Source organism: Heteronotia binoei, chromosome 21 (genome assembly GCF_032191835.1).
Source record: "Heteronotia binoei isolate CCM8104 ecotype False Entrance Well chromosome 21, APGP_CSIRO_Hbin_v1, whole genome shotgun sequence".
In the NCBI taxonomy this organism is placed as follows: Eukaryota; Metazoa; Chordata; class Lepidosauria; order Squamata; family Gekkonidae; genus Heteronotia; species Heteronotia binoei.
The window spans coordinates 56007320-56021388 of NC_083243.1; the positions used below are offsets into that span (position 1 = coordinate 56007320).

Below are 14069 nucleotides of genomic sequence, written 5' to 3' on the forward strand. Positions count from 1 at the left end.
CAGGCACTTTGATACCAGAGGTGCAAGTGGCCTATCCAGAGGTAGGTGCAAGTGGCTTATGATAACCTTTGTTACTACATTTTCCCATGAGCCTCAAAAACCTACTGGAACTATAGATCCCAGCATAATTCTGCGACAGCCTCAACCAACATCATGTTATTCAGTGCTGGCAGATACCACAGGGGCTAAAGAACCAGTATCCAAACTGAGCATTATTATAAGTAACCGATGATAACTTGTCAGATGTCACATAAAAATCTTAGGCAGGCCACCAAAGCCTATTTTATTTTAGCATCTTTAAATATTTAAATAAACATTTAAGGGCATGACCATAAGTGAACCTCCTTCAAGCACCTAAGATGTTTATGCTTCCACAGGCAAGAACCATCCATGTGCATTCAAAAAAACAAACCAGACTATCAGAACAATCCTACTGTAAGCACACTGTTTTCAATGGGCCTTCACTGCATAAATCTGCATGAGAACAAGCTCTATGTCTATGCTCTACTTTCGGTTCAGTTGTGAAAAGCTTATTTTTCAGATGCTGCAAGTAAGGGACCATCTTATTATGCTGATTCTCTTCTTAGAGGATCAAATGCCAAGGCCAGAAGCTGTTTTCTGCCACTAAGGATATCAATTCTCAATGTAGCACAGCCAGTTCAAACTCAATTCACTATAAAGAGAATCAGCATAATGAAGAGAATGCCATTTAAACACAGAGGACTTTATTTTTCAGTCATGGTATAAATCACCTTCATTTTTTTCAGGTAATCTACAGGGTAGTTAAAATTAAAAGTTTCTAAAGATCAATCAAGACAGAAATGGAAACCAAATAAGTTTATATTTATATATTTATTTGCTAGATTTTGAGAGTACCTGTGCTAGGAACAAAAATAGTGTGGCTTTGTACAAATGAGCAATCAATAAACTGCATCTCACTCTGTAACAGAATGTGTATCAAGCAGACTAGTACTGCTGGGAATCAAATATTTGTAGTGCACTATACTTAAGATAAAAGTAGCATTTTATGGCCCACACTATCTACTTGAAACTCAACCCATGTGCTGCACTGATAATGGTATAAGGTAGGTACAAGGAGCAATATACTCAAGCAAGTGGAGTAGAAATCCACAATTTAAACACAAGCTATTCAATTCTATGCAGAATTATTCCAGAGCGCATTGATTTCACTTAGCTTTGGCTGGAATAACTCTGCACAGACACTGCAAATTGTTAAAAAGACACATATTTCGCAAATCTCAGTGAAGACCACATTGTGATAGAAATGTTAAACAAATCAAAATTGCCACAAACCAAGTATAAAAATTCTCTCTTCGTTTGCTGACATCTTCTTGGTTAGTTTCAGTGTTCTGTTTTAAAAATAAGATATGTAAGAAAAAAGTTCCAAAAAATACTTTGGATTATTCCCAATAGCAAACCAGAGCCACATAAAGGAAGTAATAGAAAGACTTTCAAATAGGTAGCTGATTTTTGTGGTGATAAGTGTCTATTTTTGCACAATGTATTTTACCTTTTAACCACCTCAACCTTTGGTTGTAAGGCGGCATAGACAAAAATATCAGTCACTAATAGTGTTGGATATGAACTCCCATAAACTGAAAGCATGCCTTCCTGATTCTCCAGACTCCTGGAAAACCACTGCTGAAGGCAAAAAACTCTCCATAACAAATAGCACATGGATGGAGTTGCTGGTTTCTAGGTGGCACCTGGTGATCTCCCACTATTACAATTGATCTCCAGGTGACCAAGATCAGTTGCCCTGGAGAAAATGGCTGCTTCAGAGAGTAGATGCTATGGTATTCTACCCTGCTGAGGTCTCTCCTTTCCCTAAACCCCACCATTCCCAGGCTGCAGATCTGGCAACCCTAGATATATAGCAAAGGGAGCTAAAATACAGCTGAATAAGACTTTGCAGCACCCCATACAAATTTTCCAGAGTATGTTTTGAGGGGACTTCAGACCAGTCATAATCTTTAACTCACAATACACCTCATGTGAGCAGAAATGTCTTGCATTCACATTCTGGGAAACTGAAGACCAACATAAAGGATTTAGGTTCATTCAAAGGATCTCATTGTACAAGTGGAAGACTCTCCTGTTCTAGTGGATGAACAGATCTCTTCACTCTGTTCCTTTAGTTTTCCTGAACTGCACATAACATTACTTTTCTTTGTTTTTTCATTCAGGCTTGTGGTGAATTTCTAAAACAAGGACTGGAATAGGAGTACATAGTTTGTTGCATCTTTCAGCTCACTTTCATCACCGCCCCTTCACATAATTAATACATGTGTGCACACTGATAAAACACTGCAAAAACAAGCTTGATGTGGTAAGACACATGATCACATAAAGACTCTTTGGGCAGTGTTATACTGTTGCATGCATGTGTGACCCATCAAGATGGGTAGCCATGTTAGTCTGTCTGTAGTAGTAGAAGAGTCCAGTAGTAGTAGAGTCCAGTAGCACCTTAAAGACTAACAATAGTTGTGGCAAGCTATGAGCTTTTGTGAGTCACAGCTCACTTCTTCAGATCGTAAGACCCATGTTACTTTCCCTGTAAGAAGTTACTGTATTTCTGTTTTAAAAGTTGGAATTTAGAGAGATTGATCCAATCAGTCTGTGGCCAGGGAGCAAATGTCATGGAACATGGGGAACTGCTCTTACTCTTCAATCAGTATGCCCAGTAGAAGGAGAGAGAAGGCCTGGACCTTGATTTGAAGCAACTGCTAATTTATTTTCTGGTGTGCAGTAGCAGCCCCCCCCCCCCCCACAAAGAAAAGAAAAGAAAAGAAAAGATATAAATTATAATTTCCCATTTTAGGACATATTATAAAGCAAATGGATTTCAAAGTCAACTTATAGTTAAGACTTCATTTAAAAGGGTGCATAAATCATTACCCGAGGTAGACTGGTATAGAGAGAGGAGGCCTGGAGCTTAATTTGAGGGGCCTGCTAATTACTTGGCAGGCAGGCAAAGAAGAAAGAAAGAAAGAAAGAAAGAAAGAAAGAAAGAAAGAAAGAAAGAAAGAAAGAAAGAAAGAAAGAAAGAGAGGAAGAGAGGAAGAGAGGAAGAGAGGAAGAGAGGAAGAAAGAAAGAAAGAAAGAAAGAAAGAAAGAAAGAAAGAAAGAAAGAAAGAAAGAAAGAAAGAAAGAAAGAAAGAAAGAAAGAAAGAACTTATCATGTACAACTGGAGGAGCCGCTGCAGAGCACACAATAGAAGAAAGCCTCCTGCATGTCTTTAAGTGACTACTTTGGCCTTTCTCTTTTTTCACTTTCCTGGGCACCAGCTGTTGGGATTTGCCTGTTCAGAGTACCATTTTTCAAAGGTACTGAGGATTCTGTATTGAGAAAGGTTGCTAGATTCAGAGCAGTTGTGTCTCAGTTACACTGGTGGCTGCAAAGCTGTTACATTTAAATTTTATGAAATGTCATGTCACCTTGGAAAATATACACTCTTGGATATTCTTTAAGCCATTTTATAATCTCCTGACAAGCTACAAACGGGCTTGCCATTTCTACCCATTCCTTTTTCCATTCCCTACCTCTGTTGCTTTATATAGTAAAGGAACTTTTTGTGGAAATAAACATACTTTTACCTAAAGAATTACATTCAGATTATGATTCCCTATAACCATCAGTTTTTCATAGTAACATTTGCACCCAACTGTCCTAATCATGTTTTGTATTTGTAATACTTCTACACACAGTTGCCATTTTCTAGTCCTCTCCCTCCCGGCACATGTTACTTTACATCTTCTGCTAGTAATTTTCATTGTAGGCCTTATGTCTTCTACCTTAAAATTATCAAGGTCATCTTAGATTTCAACCTTATCTCCCAAGTGTTTGGGAGTTTCCTTCTCTCAGTTTTTAATAATTAATGCCAGTATATTTCCCAATACTGCAATTTTATACATCATGACCCTATAATTATTTTGAAAAGTGTTTTAATATATTGTTGTTACTTCTCTGCAATAATTCCTAGGATTGTTTTATGTGTATGAAAGTTTTCAAAAACGCGGCATGTTCAACAGGAAAACAATTCATTTCCCAGTAGTGAAGAGAAGGGGAGGGGAGTATCTGCCAATGAAGCTTTTGTAAAATCACATGGACTTACTTGAGCCAAAGCAGCATCTCGTTCTTCTATGACTGCATTCATTTCTTCAGCTGTTATTTTCTTTTTGCGCTCCTGAGTCCTGTATATTCGATCGACAATTACAGCTCCAGTCCTTCGTATAGCCACCCCTGAGTCTGCATTGTTTATTCTGTTCAGTAATTCCTGTAATGTCTACCAACAGCATTATATGTTAGTCAGACAAGAAGTTTTAATATATTTTATTTAATATAGGGTTTTAATTAATAGGCACAGGTGAATTGTAAATTGACTGAGTGAAGTTATTGAATTTTCATACTGCGGCAAAGATGTACATTATTAGTGTGTCAATTCTTCTTTTCCCCACATCTTAGTTCCTGAAACCCACTCAATTGAACTTAAGCCTCTAAGATATAAGACTGACATCAAGAAATCTCCTCAGAGAATGGCTTACCATGTCATTTTCTTCAGGGTTAATATTTTCTAGCCTAGAAAAAAGGGACACAGAAAGCCTGATCAGTAGCATTTCCTTAGTGCAGCAAAATGAGTTCGCTTTTTAAATCTTTAGAACCTCAAGTAATTTCATTCTAGTAGTCTTTAGAGTCAACCATGACACTGAACATATTAAAGTGCCACCTGCTCGATTCCATCTTTCAATAATGCTCCATATCTTCAGTACCGACTTCAGAATGTTAAGTTATTAATGTTTACTACTATATATGACTACAAGGATCAATTGTTCATATGTGCTTAGATGAAGAAAGTTCCCCAGCGATGGGAGAGCACAGATTCTGTTTTATTTATTTATTTCTGGACTTACAAGTTTCATCTGAAATTATGTATTTTAGTTTTTGTTTGTTGCATCCCTAAATGAAAGAACACACTAGCAGTCCGATCCTAAACATATTTACTTGGAAGTAAGTGTTGCTGCCTTCAATGGAGCTTACTTTCAAGTAAGTTTGGTTAGCCTTGCACTTATGAGTTTATGGAGGTGGTAAGAGGCTGGATTTACAAACACAACTTCTAATTCTGAACAGAAGGTCAGAAAATCAGATAAATTTTATTTAAAACTCTTCCTGTTCTCCCCCTAGAAGGTATCTGCATGCAGCCAAGCCACTAGGGTCTCCATCCCTCAATTCTGAAACAAAGATACAACAGCCTTGCTCATTTCTATGAAATTGTCTGTGAGTGATTCCTTTATAAATTTACAGAATAATTCTGATAGAACTGTAAATGTACTGATTAATATTGTACTAACTCTGTAACAGTGGGATAAACAAGTAATCTTCATTATTTAGAAACCTTAATGAAAAGTTAACTGCATTTTAAACATAGGTTAATAGCTTCTGAAAAGTAGATACTCATTAATAACTGATGGTAACTAATAATTATGATGCTGAATCATTAGCAGGCCTTAAAAAAAATCCAGGAAATTTCCTTGTACCATTTCCAGTTCCCACTTTTGATTGTAACTCTCACTGAATTTGAAGACGCTCTTGAAAATTTTCTAGTTTACTGGAACAGGTGTATCATATGAGAGTGGTGTAGGAATAGGGTTGCCAATCCCCAGGTGGGGGAAGGGGACCCCCCCGGTTTGGAGACCCTCCCCCTGCTTCAGGGTCGTCAGAAAGCGAGGGGAGGGGAGGGAAATGTCTGCTGGGAACTCTATTATTCCCATAGAAAATCATGGAGAACTGATCTGCAGGTATCTGGGGCTCTGGGGGGGGGGCTGTTTTTTGGGGTAGAGGCACCAAATTTTCAGTATAGCATCTAGTGCCTCTCCCCAAAATACCCCCCAAGTTTCAAAAAGATTGGACTAGGGGGTCCAATTCTATAAGCCCCAAAAGGAGGTGTCCCTATCCTTCATTATTTCCTATGGAAGGAAGGAATTGAAAGGTGTGCCGTCCCTTTAAATGTGATGGCCAGAACTACCTTTGGAGTTCAATTATGCTTGTCACAGCCTTGATCTTGGCTCCACCCCAATGTCTCCTGGCTCCACCCCCAAAGTCCCCAGATATTTCTTGAACTGGACTTGGCAATCCTAGGTAGGAAAGAACCTTGAAACTTCTTTCAGTGGCACCTTCTGACACTGGACACTGAAGCCAATAGCTTAAAAAACATGGTGGACAGTGACTTTTCCATTGGCACTACCTCCCTTCTTTTTGCATGGTCTTTAGAGCACCCTCCCCAGATGTGAAATCACATCCTTTCCAAACTCCACCCTCCCTGACACTGCTCCCCAAATCTCTTGGCAGAGTGGAAAACAGCACACTGAGCATCTTAAGATTTAGACATTAAGTGAAAACATTCTTTCACCCTACCCTGTTACTTTGTGATCGTCTGTTTTGTTCTTCTACTCTGCCCACCCGCTTCCTAGAATGTATGGTTTTATTATTATTTTTGGCAGATTTTAGTTTGGTTTGCTGTCTCAATGGCTTTATTGCTCCCTTGTGATTTAATTGTTCCATATTGACCTTTATGTGTGACAAACGTTCATTTTAAACATCTTTCTACACTTGTCTTTTTAGTGTGGCTGTGTTTTGCTTTAATTACTGCATTTTAAATAAATGGCTGGACACTTGGAGAGCACTGGCTGATGACGTAGAACACAAATGTTTAAATAAGAAATTAAATATCAATATATCAACTTAAAACTAAGACATATGCAAAGCCACCTTTCAGTTCTATATGTAGACAAATTTGACCTAAAAATACCACCAACAAATGCATAAAATGGTTTAACCCAGGCCTAGCTTGTAGAAAGGTTTCCTGCAGATCACTCCCACAGTCCTGAAAGAAAATCATTTAATGGTGCATGAAACGAGCAGCCACTCTGCAGGCTGTATGTGTGAGATTTACACAATGAAATCTGTGGGAGGGGGAGGGTTAATAATCTGGAGTGAACTGGCCCTCTGTGGCTACATTCATGATCTAAAGGCTTCAGTGAGGGATATCCTTGTATCTAGTCTGGTCCTAATAGTAAGTGAATTAAAGTTACTTAAAATTTGATGAGGAAATATGAGAGCTATGGATAAAGGCATATTTACAAATATATGAATTTGAATTCTCTGGACAAAATAGGTAAGGTGGTCTTCCTGAGGAAGTACAGTTTTAAACCATGAGGTGCACTTCAAATAAGAAATATGCAATTTCTATTGGTTAATTTTCCCCCTCTGGGATGAATAGGTTATACCTAATTTTGCATTTAACATTCTACAATAATGAGAAGATCCCATTCATGACTGGTTGGGATATAAATTATCAAATGATAATTCATTGTTTCCATCAGTGAATGTGGAATATACTTCAAAATAAGTTTCTAAAATATCTGGTAACTAAGCTGTGACACAGTAGCAATAGACAATAACTAATAAGCGTGGCTGTGTAATCTGAACAAAGTGTTTTTAGAGTTTGAGAAGTTGTTTGTTTACACCACTGGTGGAAAGATTAGCTGTACAGTCCACACCGTTTTGTCTTTTATGTTCACAGTTTGACAGACATGGTACTTTAACACACTGAGCAAGAATACAATAGGATTCACTGAAACAGAATCTGAACAACAAATGTGGGATGATATGGTTAGTTAAGTAGTGAATTTCACTTAAACCACCCTGCCCCAAATTCTGTAGAAGAAAATATAGGCTGTTATTTCAAAGGAAGGGTTCAATTTAATTTGTTTTAAAAATGTTTTTTATTTGCAAAGGATGTTGTGGGAGAGGAAGGTATTGGATTTGATTGCTGCTCCTTAATAACCAATTTTTCTGATGGAAAGTGTCTAATGCCACAAAGGACAGATTGATTTTCTATACAGTGAAACTTCTGATCGAGAGTCCAAGCACTGAACTCTTGTATGAAATGTCACATTCCCTTGATTTGCTCCTGAATAAAATCAATACTCAAGTTTTTCTCTCCTAACATCCACTTTGATTTCTGTCTTAGGAGCAAAATCGGCCCTTGATACAAAAAACCTCCACCAATGATAAAAACAGTAACAAATAAATCAGTGGTCTGTTTATGAGACTCCAGTTGCCCAATGTAGCATGAACATAACACTCATTCATACTTAGCACAAATAGGAGGGGAAATAGGTATTGTGACCTGGAGGTGATGTCATTGTACTGATGTGGCAGTCTAGAATCCCCTCTAGAGCCAACACAATGGCAACATTTCCATGTTCACGCTGGGAATGACACGGTGGATGCAACAACTTTTTGCATGTCCCCAAACCCCCTAAAGCTCCTGCTAGTTCCCAGTGCTCCAATTCCACAAAAGTAGAGCATGATCTGATTATTGACAAAAATATTCTTCAATATAATTAATAAATATCATAAACATTCATAGTCCATTGTTCATACAAAAGTTGAAAACAAAAATGTAAATCTGTTCACTGCTCTAATAAACTTGTCCAGTCCAATAAAATGTTTGTATTTATTCTCAAATAGTGGTGCAAAATCTGGAATCTTATATGGGACACCCCAAGACCACCTCCTACATCACTTGCTAGCAATTCACGGCATTTCAGTCAGACCTTCCTCATGGAGGGGTTGAAAAGTTCTGCAGGTACTTCTGACCTTTGTACCTGTACACTACTACGGGTGTTGTGTAACATTGGCACTTATTGTCGGAAGTACCTGGATATAAGGTCCTGCCTGTCCATTGGGCTTAGATGCACTAGGAATTTGGGAGACACATAAATAAATAAATATTTGGGAGACACATAAATAAATAAATTTGGGAGACACATAAATAAATAAAAAATTAGTCCATGTGAACTTGGTTTCTGACAGAGCAGATTCTTTAACTGCCCAGGACACCTCCCTTGTGGGAACTACACTATCTGCCATATGGCAATTGAAATGAGAGAGTTCACTCCACCGGGAACTAATTTCAATATTCTTTTGAAGTTTTATAGTAATTGCAACATCCATGGTATGATCTACATTCTAGTATGAGGAGACTGTTAAAAAATGTATGTAGGCAGCGCAATACACCCCCAAACAGGTCCATGTGTTGGAATACCGGGTGAAGGTGCACAGCGATATTCTTGAAGCACCTTTCACTTTGCACTATAAGGAAACTCATCACTCTCTTGAAAACATGAAATTTGTAGTAGTGTATCCTGGGATTGCAGTAGACATACGTAAAACATTATTATGTGAGGAGTCCTTTTGGACATACAAATTAGATACTCTAGCCCCAAAAGGCCTCAATAGTGTGACTGGTTTTCTTTCTTCTTGTAAATGCTCTTGAAGTTTACTTTTGATGGCTTCAATAAGTGTAATTAATTTTTCTTATTTTTGAACTTTGTAACATCTTTCAATATATGTTTCATATCACTATATGCTTGTTTTGTCCCTTTAAATTGGAACACCAGGTGTATGAGATTAATTAGATGTTCCTTTATGGTTGGAGTTCTGAGAGTTTTTCTCCATTTCTGTGCTTGATGTGAGTTTTGAATGTACTGAAGTGGTGAGTCTTTTTTTTATCTGTGAAATATATATAGTTGGGATAGTAAGTATTGTTGTATTGTGTATGTAGGTTGGGAACTTATTAAAATATTTGGACAACTTATCAACCCCTCCATGAGGAAGGTCCGACTGAAACACCCTGACTAGCTAGCGAGCAACGTAGGAGGTGGTCTTTGGGTGTCCCATGCAGGGTTGGCATGCAAAAGTACGCCAGGTAGGTGGCTTCCTAGGTTGCCACCTGGCCACAGGGTCAGGGAGTGGGGGGTGGATGCTCCCTCCCCCTCCTCGTTGTGTACCATCCCCTACCCAGACCTGGGTGGGGGTGGCTCACAGCATGTTCACTCGCCTCCAAGGTGTTCAGAGCAGCTTCGAACACCTCTGAGCTGAGCAAATGCACCATGTGCCCTGCCCAACCCCTTCTGGGTCTGGAGGGGGATGAGTGGGGCATGTGACATGGCTTGTTTGTTCTCCTCAGAGGCGTTCAGAGCTACAATTGGTTATCTGTTCTGTAGTTCCCAGTGCTCAGCCGGCAACCCCAAATGTAGTACATTCATGTGCCTCCTGAGTTCCTCCCCAGCTTTTCACTGATTTCCCCCAAAACTGCTTTGCTGCAGAGGAACACAGCAAAGCCTGGATAGCTGCTGTGTGAGTGCAAAAGTTTGGATTTTCCTGGGTTTTGTCTTCTTTTTACAAAATGCAATTGAATATCTTTATATCAGACTCTCAGAATTCCAAATTTTCGTGGTTTTAAAAATCCAGTTCATTTCTGACCTTTCATTAGGGAGATATAAAGGCACAGGCATATCTCCACAGGAAGGGGGGTAGAGGTTTACTCTTTTTTGAAAACTGAAAGCTGGGTACTCAGAGAACCTTATAAACAGTTTCTTATAATGATATTCATAACTGCTGATTTTTTAAAAAAGCCCTGGTGGCATTAGGCTGTCTGATACTAGGGCAGAGAACCTATGGGGAAACCTGCTATGTGGAAGCCCCACTGACACTGCTGTAGCAGCAACTGTAGCAGCAACATGGAAACTATGTAAGTCTATCCCTATGCGGGACCTAGGTAAAAAAATCTCTGCATGTGTGCACACACATATAGAGTGCATATCTATAATATAGAGAAAAGGATGTCAGACAAGTTCTTGCCTATGGCACTTGCAGAAATAGCAACCATTTCATATATAGTATCGGACTAGGATCTAGGATACTCCAGTTCAAATCTCCACTTGTGCCGTGGAAGCTTGCTGGATGAGCTTGGGACAGTCACATGCTCTCAACCTAACCTGCCTCACAGGGTTGTTGTGAGGATAAAATGAAAGAGAGGAGAAAAATGTATGCTGCTTTAGGTCCCCATTGAGGAAAAAGGTGGGATCTAAACAAAGTAAATAAATAAATACAGCAGGAAATGTCTACATACATCTCAAAAGATTGCTCCAGTAGTTTCATTTGTTTACATACTTCATCTCTTTCTTCATTAGCCAACTTCAATCTTGCCATTATTGCCTCATCACGTTCCCGTTGAGCAGAATGAATTTCTTCTACTAGAGCTGCAATACAGCACAAATTTAACATATGAACATGATGAATCCCCTTTTGGTACAATCTATTCACACTGAAAAAATGCTATTTCTGCTTTGCAATATAATTTGGAAACAACTGGTTCCTGTAGTCTGTTAAACATACTAACCCATGGATACAATCCAGAGAAGCAACATTTGAGGAACAGATACCAAAGAAACATTCAATAACATCATTCCCTATTATTTATTTAGAAAATTCATATACCATCTCCAGTGACCTCTTGAAGTAACTCACAAGGTCAACAGTACAAAACATTAAACATTATATTAAAATCAGCAATTAAACGAACAAGGAGACTACCAGAGACAAAAAAGCAGCATAAAGCAATACTCACAGAAATAATAAGAAACATAAAATAGTACGTGTAAAACAGCCCTCAGCTTAGAAACAGGCCATAAAAACATCTACTAAAAATATGGACAACTCTTTCATTAAAAGAGAAATGTTTTGGCATGGCACAATAAAAAATGGCAAAACAAGCATTATGCAAATTTCAAGGGCAAGCTGAAAAAACCCTTGTCTCTGGTTGCCATCCTTCACATCAGCAAGCCATGGGCACATAGAGCAGGGCTTGGGGGAGGATCTGGATGTTATGAGAGTTATGGGGCTGAAGTTAGGAGAAATAGCTTTTAATTTCTTCTAGTGTCACCTGAGGCAGACAATACATGACACATCTTCAGTGTGTTCAGAATCTCCATACTTCCTCTATTTGCCTGGATGCCACTTGGAAGAGGATGGGAACTCTGAGTATAATTATGTAACATCATGCATTTTGTTTTATGTAACTGAAATAGAATTTTAACACTGATACATTGGGGGCAACACAATGTTTTACATTTTGGTCTTTGGTTTTAAAGGTAATGCTGTAGGGATATGTAGATGGAATACATTATGGCTAAAATTAACATTTCCTTCCTTCGTTCCTTCCTTCCTTCCTTCCTTCCTTCCTTCCTTCCTTCCTTCCTTCCTTCCTTCCTTCCTTCCTTCCTTCCTTCCTCCCTCCCTCCCTCCCTTCCCTTCCCTTCCCTTCGGCATTACCAGCAAAACATAACTAACAACTTCGGATAACAGTTCATTATTGAAGGCAATACAAAAAACAGGCTACAATGTTTAGTAAAACTTAGAAATCCGTTGTATACATTATAAAGAAGTACAACTTTACAACATTACAAAAAGGTGCATCCACAACATTACAAGAAAGTCCATCCCCAATGAGCATCCAGTTATAAGCTCATTTTGTTATGTCCAAAGACTTCCTAAGGAGTATTCTTATTTTTTTCAAGGGTATCAGTCTCTTTTTACAATTTATTATTAATGCTTTCTGCAGCGTCTTTGCTTTCTTCAAAAATTCTCATCCTTTCAGCATCACTCAAGTGTTTATATTTATAGTGGGAGCAACAAGCCAGTCCATTTTTTTCTTTAACTAGATGCAAAAGCCTTCTGGGAGTTTGCTGGCAGAATGCTCTCTTGCCCTGTTTATAAGAGCAAGCCGTTCCTTTGCTAGCACAATTTAGAAGGCTTTATATTAGCCCAGAAAATATTGCTCCAATATTATACACTTAAATGTTCATTGAGAGCACTAAGACCAAACAGGAATGGCTTGCTCCATATATATGAAAACTGTAGAGAGCATTTGGTCAGAAAATCCAGAAGGCTTGTGCATCTGGTAAGATAAGAGGTTTAAAACTGGTTTGCTCCAATAAGTGAGCTTTTTTGCCACCCCTGCTCTAAGCTGTGGAGTGAGCAAAAATTCTACTTTGTGAGCCAAAAAAGCTACTAGCATTGAAGTTGTGAGCGAGCCTATATATGACTCATGTAAATTAGGGTTTTTAAAAAATTATTACAATAACCCTGTAAAAATCTCAGAATGAAATCTTTTAAACTATATTTTGAAAATGAGTTAAACATTATAAATAAGAATAGAATCAGTATTGTTTAGTCAGACTGTCAGTGGCTCTCCAGGGTCACTCATATAACCTTCTACTTGATCATTTTAACTGGAGATATTGGGGACTGAACCTGAGACCTTCTGCGTGCCAACCAGAAGCTCTGCCCCTGAGCCTTGGCCCCTTCCTTGTCCAAAAGAACTTGACAAATCTACCTTGTAATTTAACACTAGTGTATAATGATTTCAGACTACCTTATTGAAATACCTTTTGTTACTGGAAGGAACAGTAGACCACCCATAGTCAATATTGGAACTGTAGACCACCCATGATCAATATCAAGGTCAATATTGTCTACTCAGACTGACGGGGACTCACCGGGTATGAGGTAGAGAGCTTTCACATCACCTGTCTGGTCCTCCCCGCCCTCCTTTTAAAGCTAGAGATGCCAGGGGCTGAACCTTCTGCTTGCCAAGCAGAAGCTCTTAAACAGGGGAGGGGAAGGAGGAACTGACCATCTTCTTCTCTGGGCTGATATGGAGGTGGGGGATACTTTGTCCTCAGGAGACCATGTTTTGGACATTCTCAATGTGGATTCTTTCTGACTGCCATTCCCACAAGCACCAAGGCATGGGGAAGGCTTGCAGCAACACAAGCACCAGTGACCTCTTGGGGGGGGGCTGTATTTCCCAGCTAACCCAATGTGGAGGACTTTGCAGCTCACCCGCCTGCCCAGCCTGAAACTTTTTCCCACTTGTCCACAACTTCCTCCCACCCAGGAAAGGGAGAATGAGATGGGCATGGCAGATTTTAGTATTGACTGCAAAAGTTTCTGCCCTGCCTACCTCTGTACCCAGGTCAGGCTGCAGGGAAACAATAGAGAGGGAAGAAAAGGGGGTGGAAAGCAGGCCAGCTCCTGGCTCTAAGGAAACAGATTAAGAGTGGAAAATAAAAGGACATTGGACAATCTTTGATGATGATTAAGATTTTTAAAATAAGAATATAACTTTTGGGTTTTT

General features: G+C 39.0%; 1 protein-coding gene across 1 annotated transcript in view; it reads right to left on the minus strand.

Annotated features, from left to right (window-relative positions):
- MIPOL1 (mirror-image polydactyly 1) overlaps window positions 1-14069 on the minus strand; it is a 339211-nt gene that overhangs the window by 181509 nt on the left and 143633 nt on the right. The window contains exons 6-8 of the mRNA XM_060262096.1: window positions 11001-11130; window positions 4567-4600; window positions 4137-4307 (exon numbers count right to left, since the gene is read on the minus strand). Of these exons, the coding sequence (XP_060118079.1) occupies window positions 4137-4307; window positions 4567-4600; window positions 11001-11130 (335 nt within the window). The remainder of the gene's footprint in view (window positions 1-4136; window positions 4308-4566; window positions 4601-11000; window positions 11131-14069) is intronic.